This window comes from Myotis yumanensis, unplaced genomic scaffold (assembly GCF_028538775.1).
Source record: "Myotis yumanensis isolate MYYU_CA2020_CCGP unplaced genomic scaffold, mMyoYum1.0.hap1 SCAF_5, whole genome shotgun sequence".
Classification (NCBI taxonomy): Eukaryota; Metazoa; Chordata; class Mammalia; order Chiroptera; family Vespertilionidae; genus Myotis; species Myotis yumanensis.
In genome coordinates, this window is record NW_027223756.1 from 8,099,014 (window position 1) to 8,114,304 (window position 15,291).

General features: G+C 53.8%; 1 protein-coding gene across 1 annotated transcript in view; it reads left to right on the forward strand.

Annotated features, from left to right (window-relative positions):
• The window catches only part of SLIT3 (slit guidance ligand 3), a 524,056-nt gene that overhangs the window by 436,421 nt on the left and 72,344 nt on the right, over nucleotides 1–15,291 (forward strand). Inside the window, exons 10-11 of the mRNA XM_070414445.1 lie at nucleotides 7,576–7,647; nucleotides 13,745–13,816. Coding sequence (XP_070270546.1) covers nucleotides 7,576–7,647; nucleotides 13,745–13,816 — 144 coding nt within the window. The remainder of the gene's footprint in view (nucleotides 1–7,575; nucleotides 7,648–13,744; nucleotides 13,817–15,291) is intronic.

The window sequence follows — 15,291 nt, forward strand, 5'->3', positions numbered from 1 at the left end:
ACGCAGGCAGGCCAGGCCATAGCCAGGCTGTTGAGCTGGCATCTGGACATCGAATTTTAGAGGGGATGTTAACAAGCTAGAGCAGCGGTTTCCAAAGGGCTCCCTAGTTAGTACTGAATCTTTTCTTATTTGGAATAAACTGAGAAAAATAAGGCCAACTTGATGTTTATCCATTGAGCAAAAATATTCTACTTAAAGGAAGGTCCTTTATTATAAATTCCTGGACTTTCTTATTCTGTTGTTATTGTTGTTATTAAAATATACCCTTGCCCTAGCCGGTTTTTCTCAGTGGATAGAGTGTCGGCCTGCAGACTAAAGGGTCCCAGGTTTGATTCCGGTCAAGGGCACATGCCCGGGTTGCGGGCTTGATCCCCAGTAGGGGGCATGCAGGAGGCAGCCAATCAATGATTCTCTCTCATCATTGATGTTTCTTTCTCTCCCTCTCCCTTCTCTGAAATCAATAAAAATATATATTTTTTAAATATCTTTTATTTTATAAAGTGATGGCCACTGAAAGTAGAATATGTGTGAGTGTGTATGTCTTAAATGTGTTTAATTATATGTGTAATTATTATATAATTATAAATGCATATTTCTATATAAATATGTATTATGTCTGACACAGAAAAAAAGAGAGAGATTACCTTAATTGGCAAAATAAAAGCTCTTTAACCACTTAGCCTATGAAATCCAAAAGTCTGGGAATGACCAGCCTAGCTAGAGTGTTTCCAAAAATAAGCAACTGCAAACAGCAGCCAGGTTCTTAAAAGTGTAGGCCAGGGATGCAGGCAAACCCCCACATTCTAGCTGCAACCCTGACTTTTTGCCATCGGCAAATAACCTTTCTGAGTATTGGTTTTCTCAAATGGAAAGCAGAGGCTACCGGTACCCTCTTACTGATCCTTGTGGGGGTGAGTGAATGGATGCTGTCACATGCTTAGCCTTGGGTCTGGCACAGGAGATACGCTGCCTTAGCAACGATTGCTGTCACTTTACTACTACAATTAGTACTACTGCTGTTGCTATGGCCACCACTTTTATTAGGCATGGGGAGAGGTTAGAAACCATGTTATAGCACCTGGACCTACCTGTACCAGAGGTCCCTCCGTAAAGCTAAGTCAGTTTTTTGAAAGTTAAGGGAGAGGATAGATTAAGTTTGAGAGAATAGGTTGGCGATCTAGACTAGCCGCTTGCATGATGAATTGAGCCTGGAGGTGGCTCACCTCCCCGCAAAGGTATGGGGACTTGCAAATAAGGTTGCCCCTGCCCCTGCTGCCCTGGGGCACCCAGGCCCACCAGACAGATTGCCCGGGACTTCTCCTGCTGCATTTGCCTCATTCCCTTCTGCGATGCAATGAAGCTGAGGCATCAAAGTCGGTGAGGCGAGACTCTATGGTTGGGGGGGAACTTTAGGGGAAACCTGCTCGCTCCTAAAGGCAACAAAGTCGATGCTCAGGGTCCTGTGTGGCGGCTCGAAGGTCTTTCAAGCCGCTAAAATGCATCGCCTCGGCAGGGAGAGAAGCCCAGCAGGCGGGGGAGGCTGACAGATGAGAAAAACGGGAGCGGAGAGTGAAACTGCAGGCTGCACCCCAGGATGACTGGGAAGTGTCTGATTTATCATCCCAAAGTCAGCCGAATGTGACTTCTTCTCCTTCTGCCGCCTCGTGTGCACAGCCACCTCCACAACCCATCCTTCTCCCTCTCCCTCGGGATGCTTGGCACCAAGTCAGACTTTGTGCTCCCGACTCTCGATTCTTAGCTGGTAGTGATGCTCTTAACCTTGGGAGGGGTTCCGTGCTCGCCAACCTTTTGGGTTGGGAGGAGCTCCTCTCGTGCCAGGCCATCTGGCAGCCTCTTTTAGGTTCTTTTCAGAGGCAGAGCCGCTCAGAGGAGTGTGTGCTGGTCTCCCCCCACAGCAGAGCCAGTTCCTCTAAAAATAGCTCTCTTCCCCAGAGCCCGCAGTGAGACGGTTCACAGCAAACGTTCCTCGTTCCTCGAAACGGAGGAGCTCCTGGCCGGCCGTTCCTGCTGCTCCCGCTCGCTTCTCTGACCAGCTCCAGCCCCCAGCAGGGGCAGTTCTGGGGAGAGCCCGATCCCCCATGTTTCCTGTTCTGTCACCTCCAGCCCACCTCCTGGGTCCTCGGGGCTGCAGGGGGGCCGTCTGCACCCGGAGCCCCATCTTCTTCCACTTCTGCTCTGTACCCCACAGTGTCCGCCAGTGCCTCGGGCCTTCGCTAGGACAGGGCAGTGTATCTGGTGGGAAAAGGCTGTGGTGGGCTTCGGGGTCAATTATAAGTGAAAGCATCTGGGGGAAGCCGCCCCACTCTCCACCTAGCCTCACCTCAACCCCGGGGTCCTTCTGGGCTGGGGAGACAGCTGCTTCACAAAAGCAAATATCCCCTCCCCCATGACCCTATCTGCAGGGGATTTGGAAAGAGAGAAAGAACTGAACAACAGGAACAGAAAAGCAGCCAATAGAACAAAAAGGCTGAAGGGCCCTGGAAGTCGCTGACACCAGTGATTCTTCCAATGCCCTGAGAGCCCCAGGTTTCTGGGGGTCTGCCACGGGAAGCAGGTGGGGGTGGGGGGCAGGAGGAAAAGGGGAAGCCGATCAGGCAGCAGGATAACGCAGAGCCTTGGGATAAACGGTCCTGGGTGCGAATTCCAGCTCCGCCTCTTACTTGGGACACATTTCTCTAACATCTCCTGCCTCACCCAGGTCCCCCCTTTGAAAAATGGAGCTCATGGTATCTGCTAGAGATTTTCTATGAAGATTAAACAACAACATGTAGAAAGTAGCACAATGTTTGGGATCTAAATGAGATCTAAAAAGAAAAAAATTTATGGGCATGTATACATATAGCACATGATAGGATGATTAGGCTCAAGTTCCCACACTGTTTATTCTTCATTCATTTTTTCTAAGATGAAAAAAAATGTCCCCTGCTGGAGGCCTCTGAGCATGTGCATATAGTAGGAGCAGACTCGGCTCTGCGTCGGTCCCTCTGTTCCCGCCGGTGACACCAGGTGTTCTGCAGAGCAGCTTAGCAACGGCTCAGGCCACAGATGCCTGCATCCTCATCGCTGCTGTTACCAAGCATACACACTCAGTGGGGATGTCAGGACTCACTGCAGAACCACCAGGAGCAAAGGTAGAGAAAGGGAGAGGCCAGCAACATGACCTTGACACGACCTCCCCTCAGCCCTGATGCAGGTGCAGAGGAGCACCAGGAATGGGGCCTCTGGGCTCTGCAATGTTGCCTTTCTCCAACGGCCCAGGGTGACCTTGGGGAAGGACACACATGGAATTTCCTTCCTTTAGCAGGACCTGGACATCGAGCAAGAGTTCCCAAGTCCAGGGAAGACTAGAGATGGAAAGACTAGAACCACTGCAAGCTTTCACGAAGGTGGCTTCTGCGAGTGGGCAGTGTAGCCCAGGGTGAAGAATGCAGGCATTGGCACCAGACCACTCTAGGTTCCATGCAGACTCTGCCATTTACCAGCAACTTGGCATCAGGCAAACTGGCCTCTTTGTAGCACGATTTCTTCATCCATAAAATGGGTATATTAATAATACCATTGCCTTGCTGGGTTGTGGAAAGAATGAATGAGCCCACATGTGACGAGCACAGTGTCTGACAGAAGAAGGCCTCAGTAGACGGTGGATGTTCATCGTCCGCACTGCCTCAACCACATCACCGCCAGGGGTCCAGCCCAGCTGCAGGCCCTCTCTGCCAGGCGACTGGCAGCCCCAGGCAGTCTCCCTGGCATGGTGTTGACTTACGTGTGGCTAGAAATATATTGTGTTCAGTGGTGAGTTTGCAAGTGACAGATCATTAAGGCAGCACCAAGTAACTAGGGCAAATCGATGCAGACCGCGCATGGCTGAAATCCCCGTCGGGTGTTCCCGGAGTTTTACTGGGCAGAAGAGGCTCGGATGTTTGATCTGTGTTTGTTTTTATGCCGGTTTTATCAGATCAGCTGGCAGCCTGAAGGGTGTTTGCCAGACAAAGAAAGACACACGTGCCAGTTAAGTGAGACCTAAAACAGCTATTGGCTTCAGACGCATCCCTGAGTGTGCCGGGTTTTGCTGATGTTAATGCTGCTTTTGTCCTCCGCTCTGAGTTTTTGTCGCTGGGAGTACGCATCTTTGCATGCATGTTGCCGGCTATAGGACTGGGCCCTGTGTCACCACCACCAGGGGTACCTGCGCATAGAGGCGGGTGTGCACACAGCCTTGCTCCCTGATGGAAGGGCCGTTTCCCTGGGGATGGGCACGGGCGGTGACTAAAAGAATGGAGAGGCCTCAGCTCCAAGGGCCTTCAGCACAGCTCAGTGACGGAGACGCGGCTCTCGAGCCGGTGAAACTGTGTGCGTCCCGCCGTAGCTCTTCCCGGCTCCATGAATCTGGACAAGGGACATAACATCTCCGAGCCTCAGTTTCCTCCTGTTTGAAGTGGACATGGCAGTAGTGCGTAGGGTCCGCCTCCTAGAGGTTAATTGTTGTCAGATAAGCCTTGTTGAACTCAGCCTAATACCTGACTTCTAAGCACTTATGCTGCTATTATGGCTAGCCTGGCCTTTACATTGAAGTGGCTGACTACTCACAGTGACCCACCCCTCCCCAAGACAAACTCTGATGCCGATGTTAACCTGCGACTCTTGGCCTTGGCATCTCAGTGGAGTTGGGTGCCCAGCCAGCACCCCCAGCAGCACCCGCAGCGGCAACAGCAAAGACCCTCCCCAGAGTGCGAGTCCCGAGAGTAGGGGGGGCACAGCCACGTCCCTGCAGGTTAACAGGCTCAGATCAGAACTCTGTTCTTTGTTCAAAAATCACACCTTTGCACTCTGTTTGCATATGATATACACATTCAGATCGCTCTTCCTTCTTCCCTCATCTCCCACAGCCTTTGCACAAAATACCTGCTGCTGCAGAGGCTGTGTGGCGTCTCAGAAGGGGCCCTGGCCTCCTAACCCCTCAGACTTTCTGGTGACTTCAGGCCTCAGTTTCCCCTTTTCCTAGACGATGGAGAGGCAGTGTGATCAGTGGGCAGGAGCAGAGGCGTGTCAGTGCTGCCCCCCACCGGCTCCGTCACTTTGGACAGATGGTTCCCTCTCGGCTTTCCTTCCCTCATTCACAAAACAGGGCCCAACCGCTTGCCTGGGCAGAGTAAGGATGAAAAAAGACAATGGACATAAATCAACTCCACTCCATACTAAACAACAGCTTTTCCTGGATGGTAGCAATGAAGCTCGGTTCCGTGATGGACCGTCTTGAGCTGGATTAAACCACCAGCTGATTCAACCCCTGGGGGGCAGGTGTCCCCTCCTGCTCACGGACTTGTCCCTCCCTCCGCCTTGCACCTCCCCTAAGTGGAGGTACGTGATTAGGAACCGCACGCCCCACGCTGACCTGACTTGCACGGGCTCTTGGCCCCCAGCCAGGAGCAGCGGGTCGTGTCATCTTGCAAAGCTGAGAGGCAGTGGCTCCCTCCTGAGGCACCATCAGCCGCAGTCCCTCGCCCGAGTGGCAGGGGAATCTCAGGATTCCTGGAGAGCAGTTGCCACCTGCCTGGCAGCCCCAGAGACCCACAGAGCTGCTGTCTGAGCTGAGAAAACCCTGCTGAACTCTGCTTATCTGGAGAACGCCAATGTCCTTGGAACTGCTCAGCCAGGGCGGCCTGCCTGAGTGGCCCAGGTGGGTGGCTGTGAGACCAGGCCTCTGAGACCTCGCGGCATCTCTGTGGCTCACTGTGAGCCAGCCAGGTCCCTGCCCAGCCAGCCTGCGCCCACGTGCCCCGCGGCGCACACTCCCCGCCCCTCCAGCGGCCGCAAAGGCTTTCTCAGCAGACCGTGCAGTCTCGTCTGCACACTCTTCACCCGGCAGCCTGGAATGATCTGTCCCGATGCTCCCTCTCTGCTCCCCCCCGACCCCTCCTTCTCCCCTGCCTCCCCCTCCCTCTGGCCTGGGGAGTGATTTGTCTGTGTTATGGGTTGGCCTGACAAACCCTTCCCCATTAGCAGCCGAGATGTTGTTTGAAATGGGAAAATTGCTGGCAAACTGCTCCATTAGCCGTTCCAGTAACAGATACTCTGTTCCCCAATGAAGATGAGATCGCAGAGGCACAAATTAATACGACTGTCTCCCCCACTCTGCCGCGGGGATTACTCTTCAAGATGAATAGGTTCGTCCCAGCCAGGAGTGTGCAGCCCCCAGATGTGGCCTCGGAGGGAGCCGGTTCCTCCCGTGGCTTCCTCTTCTCCCTCCCCCCCCCCCCCCCCACACACACACCTTTCCTTGTGTCTTCCAGCTGAGGTTTGGGGAGCCTCCTCGCCAAATGAGGAGGTGATGAAAAGATCCGCACCTCGGAGACGAGGGAGATGGATGAGGGGAGAGGCTGCATCCTCAGCCTGGGCCGGGCCATCATTCATCAGCTCTAATAGGGGCCGCCTCCCGCCCAGGCCCTTTCCCACCACACCTGTTCCTGGTGACAGGAAGTCATTTGAGAGACAAAAGAATAAAGAATGGAAGTGAGCGCTGGCTCCCCATGGCCCCTTCTCTTCCACGGAAGCTCTGGGCCCTGGGCCTGCAGCAGCTCTCGTCTTCCCAGAGTAATAGGAGAGGACGCTTTTCAGGGGAGTCTGTAAGATGTGAGAGCCCTGGATTCGAGCAGCAGCCCAGGGCAGTGAGAGGTCCAGCCGGGTCCCCTGACGTCTCCAGGGTGTCGGGGAGCCAGCTTGATGAATGTCAGGCAGGAGCTAAAGATGGGAGGCCTCTTTCTCCACAGATTAGAACAGCAGATTGAAAAACCCAGGAATAGCCCGGCCAGTGTGGCTCAGTGGTTGAGCATCAACCTATGAACCAGGAGGTCACGGTTCAATTCATGGTCAGAGCACATGCCCAGGTTGCAGGCTCCATCCCCAGTAGGGGGCGTGCAAGAGGCAGCTGATGGATGATTTTCTCTCATCATAGATGTTTCTATCTCTCCCTCTCTCTTCCTCTCTGAAATCAATAAAGATATTTTTAAAAAAAAAAACACAGAAATAAATAGAGTCATTAGGCTATTCACCTGAAACTAACATAATGTTATATGTCAATTATTCATTAAAAAAAAACACAGAAAGAAAGAAAAGAAAAGAAACCCAGACATGAAGTCAGCCACTGTGTGCCTGTCCAAGACCCCATAGCAGGGTGGCAGTTCTACGAGAATAGTGACACACTTCCACCAAGCAGGGCTGGCCCGGTCCTTCGCTTTTAACTCTCTTCTCTCTCCCCTGACTTCCCCCCCGCTCTATCTGTTACCCCAAGAGCTTTTTTCTGAAGAAGCCGCTGCCTCTGGAGCCAGGTTACAATGAGCAGGAACCGGGTCCTCAGGGGATGTCACCTCTTCTAGCTCCAGGCAGGTGCTCCATGCAGCAGAACACCCGTCTCTGGCTTCTGCACGGTGCCTGCCTGGCCTCCTTGACCCAGAATGTGTGCCACCTGGTGGGAGAGACCCTCCTGCCCTCAGGGCCCCCAGCGACCCCGAGTGAAGGGCAGGCGGTTAATTGACTCTCCTCTGCTCTGTTTCCCAGACGCCTGGAGCAGAACTCCATCAAGTCCATCCCTGCCGGAGCCTTCACCCCGTACAAGAAGCTGAAGCGAATGTGAGTCTCCACCCGGCACAAACGAGCCCACGCGTGTTCAGTTTGGGGGTAGCATGTCGTGTGCATCTCGTTTACCCGGGCAGTGCCCTAAGCCTGGGAGCTAAGGTTCAGCAGTGCTGCGTTCCGACGGGAGATAGAAGGGTCTTGACACCCACACACCTGGTTGGACAGCGAGGGCCGCTCCAACGAGAGCAAAGGAAGTGGTCTGGGCGGGGATGGAGCTCCTTTGGCCTAAAAATGCCGTCACCTTTCCTATCGCTCCCCGGCTTTGAGATGTGGACCTAGCATAGGAGCTTCTATGGACGGTGACAGTGGCCGTGTCATTCTGCAGCACTGTCACCAGCATTGCTACCACCACACACAGCCACTCAACAAACACCCGCTGGGGGTGAGGAGTTGGGTTAGAGTCTGTGGTTGGCGTGTGAACTGAGGTGGTGTTGCTCTCGTGGGGCCTCCATGTCAGTGAGAGAGCACAGACATTAACTTCAGCCCTGGAAATTGCTACGCTCAGAAAGTAAAACAAGGGAAGGCACAGAGAGTGATGGTGGGTGGGCTTCAGGGGGGTTTGTCCTGAAGGCTAATATGTGCAAGTGGCCGAGTAGAGGAAGTGAGTCATGCCAGGCTCGGGGGAAGGATTCGTAAAAGGCCGTGGGCAGTGTGCATGGGTGTTAGTGCAAGGGAATGTGGGTGGGGGAGTGTGCAAGGGGAGTGTACATGGGGAGTGTGTGGGGGGAGTGTGCAAGGGGAGTGTGCAATGGGGATTGTGCATGGAGAGTGTGCATGTGGAGTGAGTGAGGAATGAAGTGGGTGTTGGAGAGGCAGGTAAGGCCTAGATCAGTGATGGCGAACCTATGACACGCGTGTCAGAGGTGACACGCGAACTCATTTTTTTGGTTGATTTTTCTTTGTTAAATGGCATTTAAATATATAAAATAAATATCAAAAATATAAGTCTTTGTTTTACTATGGATGCAAATATCAAAAAGTTTCTACATGTGACACGGCACCAGAGTTAAGTTAGGGTTTTTCAAAATGCTGACACGCCGAACTCAAAAGGTTCGCCATCACTGGCCTAGATCCCATGAACCCTTCCAGTGGTTCTCAACCTTCTGGCCCTTTAAATACAGTTCCTCATGTTGTGACCCAACCATGGAATTATTTTCGTTGCTACTTCATAACTGTAATGTTGCTACTGTTATGAATCACAATGTAAATATCTGATATGCAGGATGGTCTTAGGCGACCCCTGTGAAAGGGTCGTTCGACCGCCAAAGGGGTCGCGACCCACAGGTTGAGAACCGCTGCTTTAGACTATGGTAAGACCTTTCTAGTCTTTCTAAGTGAGATTAGAAGGGTCTTATCCTCCAGCTCTGTGACATGCCCGTGATTACCCACCATCACCGTGACCACCTTAACCAACATCACTGCCACCACGACAGGCTCAACACCTGGTGCACCAGACCTCTGCCCCTTCCCTCCCACAGCAGCACAGAGAGCATGATGGTCCTCCTCCCGCTGTTGAGGCAACGTCAGCACCACTCTCCCCATCACATGGCCCCGTGAGCACTGCTCTGTGAGCCACCAGACCTGGGCCCTCTGCAGGGACTAGTAGGGTTCAGAAATGGCCCATCCATCCCCGTCATAGCTAAGAATCTGGGGAGGGGGACAGGCGACGCCGTTCCCTCTTCCAGGCTAAGAAATCATTATTACAGCTCAGCCATCACAGCGCCGTTTCCACTGCACTTACCCCTGCTGGCCCCACAGAGCGAGGAGAGAGGCAGGGGATGTGCATGGATTGGCTGTGCCCTTCCACTCGGGGCTGAAGCATCCATTTCCCTGGAGGACGAGGCCCACGTTAAAGAGGTTAAGTGCCCGCTGACTCCTTTTATGTCAAAAATAAACACCCGGCGAAGCAGTGGCACTGATAGGCTTCACCCTCAGATCTCAGGAAGCCAACTCCCCATCTCCCTGGAAATCCAAACCAAACAGGCTCTTCTCCTGGTGCAATTCCAGGAGTGGAAGCCGGCCTAATGAGGCAGCCCTCGCACGCTCTCCCCTCCCCTTGGCAGCATTCCTGCCGGAGGAGCTGGATAAATATAGGCCTTAATATTTAAAACCCTGGCCCATTAATCTCCTGGCTCCCTGCCTCCCCAGCTCACTCTCCATAACTACCCCCCCAATTCATTTTTAAAGCCCAGCTTGATTATGCAGCCAGATAGTAATTTCAGTGACAAATGACAAGTTCAGTCCCTGCCCCAGCCTATATCTCTTGCATGATTTAAGTTCCTGCTCTACTTTTTGGTGAAGTCCAGGTAATTTAGAGCTGGGCTGTATGTTACTGCCCTGTCTTCCTCCTGTTGGACGTGCCATGATCTGTGTATGCAAACTTCAGACGGCCTTCTCAGCCACGGCCCGGGAAGGGACTCTAACTTCCGATCACTCTTATTGAGGCCCCTTCTTCTCCAAGGGAATGGTAGGGAAGAGAGACCGCTTAGCATTTCTCTAACAGAAGTCCAGAAACTCCTGCTGACATGCGATGGCTTGGGGGGAAGCAGGACGCCTGGTGAGGACGGATTTTAAAGCCCTAAGCGTGAATTCCTCCTAGGTGTGCATGGCAAGTTTGTCTCTATGATCCAACAAACCCAGGTTTCCCCTCATCTGCATCCTTCTCTTATCTCTAATAATAAGACGACGGTGAAGAATTCTGCCTGAATGAGTGGCTTTGTTCCCACCCATCTCTTGTGGTCAGCTTAGTGTAGCAGCATTTCCAGATTAAAACCTGTATCCAGGAAGAGAAGCCATTTTTAGAGAAAGTTGGAGGCACCGGAGAGGACCCTGGGCCTTACGGGGTTGGGTAGCTGGTGGCCCTGACCCTGGGGACACACCTGTGCTGCTTGGCCGGGACGTGCTGAGCTCTCCATTTGCACCATCTCAGGCAGAGCAGCGTCCCACGGGTTCCAGCTTGCCTGTCACACACCTTTCTTTCCCGCTGACCCCTGTCGGCCCTGGAATCGGCTACTTCGGTCACAAACTGCCTGGGAAGGCCACGCCCTCTCAGCCTTTGAGTTTATAAATCCCAGGAAACTGGGTGGGTCTGAGACTGACCAGATTCTGGGACACTGTGGCCTAAGGTCTGACTCAGGGGCCACCTGCATGGACAGCACCTGGGAATTTGTAACATATGCAGATTTCTTACCCCAACTCCCCAGCCAACCCAGTCAGACTCTGCCTTTTAATAAACGCCTCCATGACGTTTTTGAGGTTGAGGACCACCGGTAGAGAGTGACCCAGACACCCAGAGTCTGCTCTGGGGCCACCCTGGGTAGGTTGGGAGGGGCCGAGCATGGAGACAGGCGGGCACCCTCAGCCGTTCCGGCTGCCTTCCTGTCCAGCACCTCTGCGAGCCGCTCCATCGAGGTGAGAGCAAGGCCGCTCCAAGTGCCGGCTCTGAGCCTGAACAGCCGCATCCGGCCACTCCCGATCCCCGCTTCCTCACCCCCCAGGGCTGCCGCTTCCTTCCCGCAGAGTTAGGATGAGGATGAAGTGACCACAGGGTCAGTTCCCACCTGGACTATTCCTTGTCCCCACCACCTCCAAAACCACGAGACACGCACCTAGTGCTGCAGAGGCTGGGACCAAGTCTCATTGTGGACTGGAACCCAGGTGGCCCTCACCGGCTAACACAAGGCTTCCCCACTGGCCACAGAACTCCCTCTGCATGCTAGATGTCTGAGTACCTCGGGGGGACGTCTAGGATCAGGAGAAACAACAGCAATGAAATAGTTGCTCTCAGACCTGAATGCAGACCTTGTGTGCTTGCCTGAAATTCCTTGCTAGGCAGCGGTGCTGAAGGTGAGCGAGCTTAGGATAATCCGGGCATTTGCTTGTTAAGACCCTTAGACAAAAATGGAGCGCCTGAGGAAAGCCGGGGTAAGCCGACGAGCTCGCAGGCACAATCTGTGGATTTGTCAGAGGCCGTCTCGGCAGCTAAAGAGATAAGCCTGCAGTGCTGCCCAAGACGCCTGACCTGTGAAGTGTCTTCAACCTGCAGGCCTTGGAGATGGGGAGGGGAGGGGAGGGAGCGAGGCTGGCGAGGGGGCGGCAGGGCTCTGAGGATGTTGGAGGGAGAGAAGCAGGGCAGGATGTGCAGGAGGCAGTAGCTCAGGAATCAGCTTCGATGTGCTTTCTTCTTCCTATTCCCATCTCCTCGTTGACCCGCCAAGACCCCAGCTAGCCCTCTTCTGCACAAGAGCAAGGACCTATTGATTTGTTTTGTTAGAGGGAAAGAGCGGGAGAGGTTCCTTGTCGCTGAGATTGGAGCATCTCCCTGTCCAGCCATGGGGGCCTGAGGCCATTCCAGAGCCAGTGACCTGAGAGACAGTCTTCCTCCGTGAAGAGCCATTAGCAAGAGCTCGAGGCCGGTACGCAGAGGTCACTGGGATGCTCAGAGGTCCCTGGGATGCGCAGAGGTCACTGGGATGCACAGAGGTTGCTGGGATGCACAGAGGTCGCTGGGATGCACAGAGGTCCCTGGGATGCGCAGAGGTCGCTGGGATGTACAGAGGTCCCTTGGATGCTCAGAGGTCGCTGGGATGCGCAGAGGTCCCTGGGATGCTCAGAGGTCCCTGGGATGCTCAGAGGTCACTGGGATGCACAGAGGTTGCTGGGATGCACAGAGGTCGCTGGGATGCACAGAGGTCCCTGGGATGCTCAGAGGTCCCTGGGTGCCGGAAGCCGGTCCATCCTTGCCGCTTGACACAGTCGCTGCAGGAAAGAAACATCTGCACAGCATATGTTTCAAGGGACCTGGCATATATAGCATATTGTTCTTAATATGTTTGCTCTCCTTAGTGCCATGTGTTTTAACCAAGGTCACCTCTCTAAGAAAGGTTGTTTCCCCAGGTGGGGATTTTTCCCTGAGGTTAGGGAGGGGATACAACCCCTTAATTAAGTGCCAGGCGGGTAGTTAAGCTACATAATCTTTACTCCCTGGAATGGAGATAAGAAACGCCCTAACCTTTGTAATAGAAATTGACAGGATTAAAATCGACTGGTATAAATACAGATGTAACAAGACAATAAACATCAGATCCTCATCAGTTCCTAACCAGAACTTGGCCAGAGCTTCGCTGGAGATCCTGACCAGAACTTGGCTGGAGTTCCTGGCTAGAGATCCTGGCTAGGCTGCTGATCAACTGAACACTGACTCCGTGTCATTCCTTCTTCGCCGACTCCGTCCACACCTTTGGGGACCCCTGGACCCGCTGGGGTTGGACCCCAACACCTGGGATGCGCAGAGGTCGCTGGGATGCTCAGAGGTCCCTGGGATGCTCAGAGGTCCCTGGGATGCTGGAACACAGCAGCCTCCTGCTCTGAGGAGGCCCCGAAGCCCCTCCACCAGCCAGGCCAGGCCAGCTGCCTTCTCACACAGCCTGCCTCTCGCTCACAGTGTCACAAAGCCTGGACGTCATGGGCCTGGGGCTGCTCCTATGCAGGGAGCACTGCCCGCACCAAGTCCAGGTCTCAGCCGTCTTGTGGGACCCTCTTGATGAGGTACCCACACGGCTGGAGGATGCCCTGAGCCAAGTGAAGCCTCAAGTCCTGCTCAGAGCCTCCCAGGTCAAGGAGGAAATGTCACTGGGGAGGTGAAATGACTCAGGACTTTTGGGGAGAAAAATGAGCGTTTGCTGAGGCGTGAGGTAGAACGGGCCACTTAGAGGACCCCTGGCCTGTGTTTGGGTGGGGCCGGTTCTGCTTCATTTGTGCTGTCGTTGTTGTCAGTGTGACCTGGACAAGGCCCTGATTTGACTGGGCGCAGTTTCCCACCTGCCAAAGGAGGGCTTGCATGTGCAAAGCCCATCGAGGGCAGGGGCCAGGGGTGGGCGTGCTTTGAAGTCAGGAGAGGGAGATGCATGCAGTACATTCTGTGTATTTTGACTTGAATGGTCTTGAAGCCCTTCTCTTGCGCTCTGATTAAATAAATTGGTTGGTGAATTAGCTCTCACCGTTTTGAATACCCGAAATGCTCGATTCGCATGTAGGAATGGCCGTTATACCTCTGAGCCACGTTCTCAGACTTTCACGTTCATGTTTTTAGAGACATCAGCAAGAACCAGATATCGGACATCGCTCCCGATGCCTTCCAGGGTCTGAAATCGCTCACGTCGCTGTAAGTGGGGAGTAGTTGCCAGGGATGGGGGGAGGGGAGGGGGGAATACATCCATCGTTTTCAGGAGGCTTTGTCAAGGCTTTATGTTCCTTTACACACTTGTGGCAGCCTGGTAAGGGAAACAAATATTTCTTCAGGGGAAATTGATCTTGGGGAATATTTCTACAACCCAAATGCATTATTTCTATCGATTAACTGCCCAGCAGCCTTCCCAGTTATTGGCTTTTAATTCCAATGCATCTTCTACTCTAACCACGCTCCCCCTCCCACCCCGCAGGCCTGGGCCATGCTCTCCGGGGAGGTGGGGAGAGGCTTGTAACAGATGTTTATAACCGATGTTTATTACCCATTGCCCCACGAATGCGGCCTGGTCCAGAGAGGAGCTCATGTTCTTCCCCTGGTTTTCAGACTCTTTCTCCAAACCAGCTCATGGTGTTGGAGGAAGCATCAGCCGCCCCCCCACAAGTCCTTCCTTCCTCTGCTTGGGAACCCTAGGGCTGCCCACTGGTAGAACAGAAGACTTGCCTGTCCTGGGCTCAGAAACCCCCACTCCCACCCTACCCCTGGGCAGGAAGGGGCGGGGCTTTGTCCTGACTGTCAGTGACTCACCCTTGGGCACAGGGGACAGTGATACCTTCCTGCCGAATGCACACTCGGTGACAGTGGTCACAGCAACTAGAACAACCGGCAGCTCTTATTGAGCGCCTGCTGTGTACCAGGTGCTGTGCTAGGAGCCCTGCCGTTCCCTCCTCACAGCACCCTCTAAGACAGACTCCATCCGAGCTCCACATAGACTGGAAGTTTTATCGTTTCAATCCTGGCTGGATCTCTGGCATCTCAAACAGGACCTGGCACATAGTTATGGTACAAAAGAAACCTCGGTGGACAGACACATGTAATTCATCCAAAGTCCTCCGTAACCAGCGGGAGCAGCTGGATTCGGCCCCAGAATCCACGATCCTCATGCTCTGCTGCCGCGGGGGTGAGGTGAAAAGTAAACAGTGGGACACAGAAAGGCATCACCGGTCGGTATTGCTTTTGTCCTTGGTGGCCTGCCCACCGGGCCGGAGTGTGGCGGCTCAGAGGCCGATGCCCACGCTCTGCCTGTTTGCTTCATTAACCAGTGGGCAGGTGAGAAGCTACACAGCTCCCCACCTGGCCCCACCCCACCGAGAACGTGGGAGGTCAGGGAGGTATCTCCATGCAGCCGTGGCCTTGCTGCTCGCAGAGAAAATTAGCTTCATTTATCAGGTAGGACATCTGGCTGGGATATCAGACAGGACTGCGTGTGAGATTCACGTCTGACTACCACAGAGGAGATGGGAGAGCGGCCCTGTGCCCCCAGGATCCCACCCCTGCCCCACCGGCCTGGTCCCCTGGTCCAGTTTCCCCCTGCCAGGATGTGGGAATAGTCTGAAGACAGCGAGATGCTTCAGTCCTGCAGGAAAAGAAATTCAAAATATGGTTGCCGGACT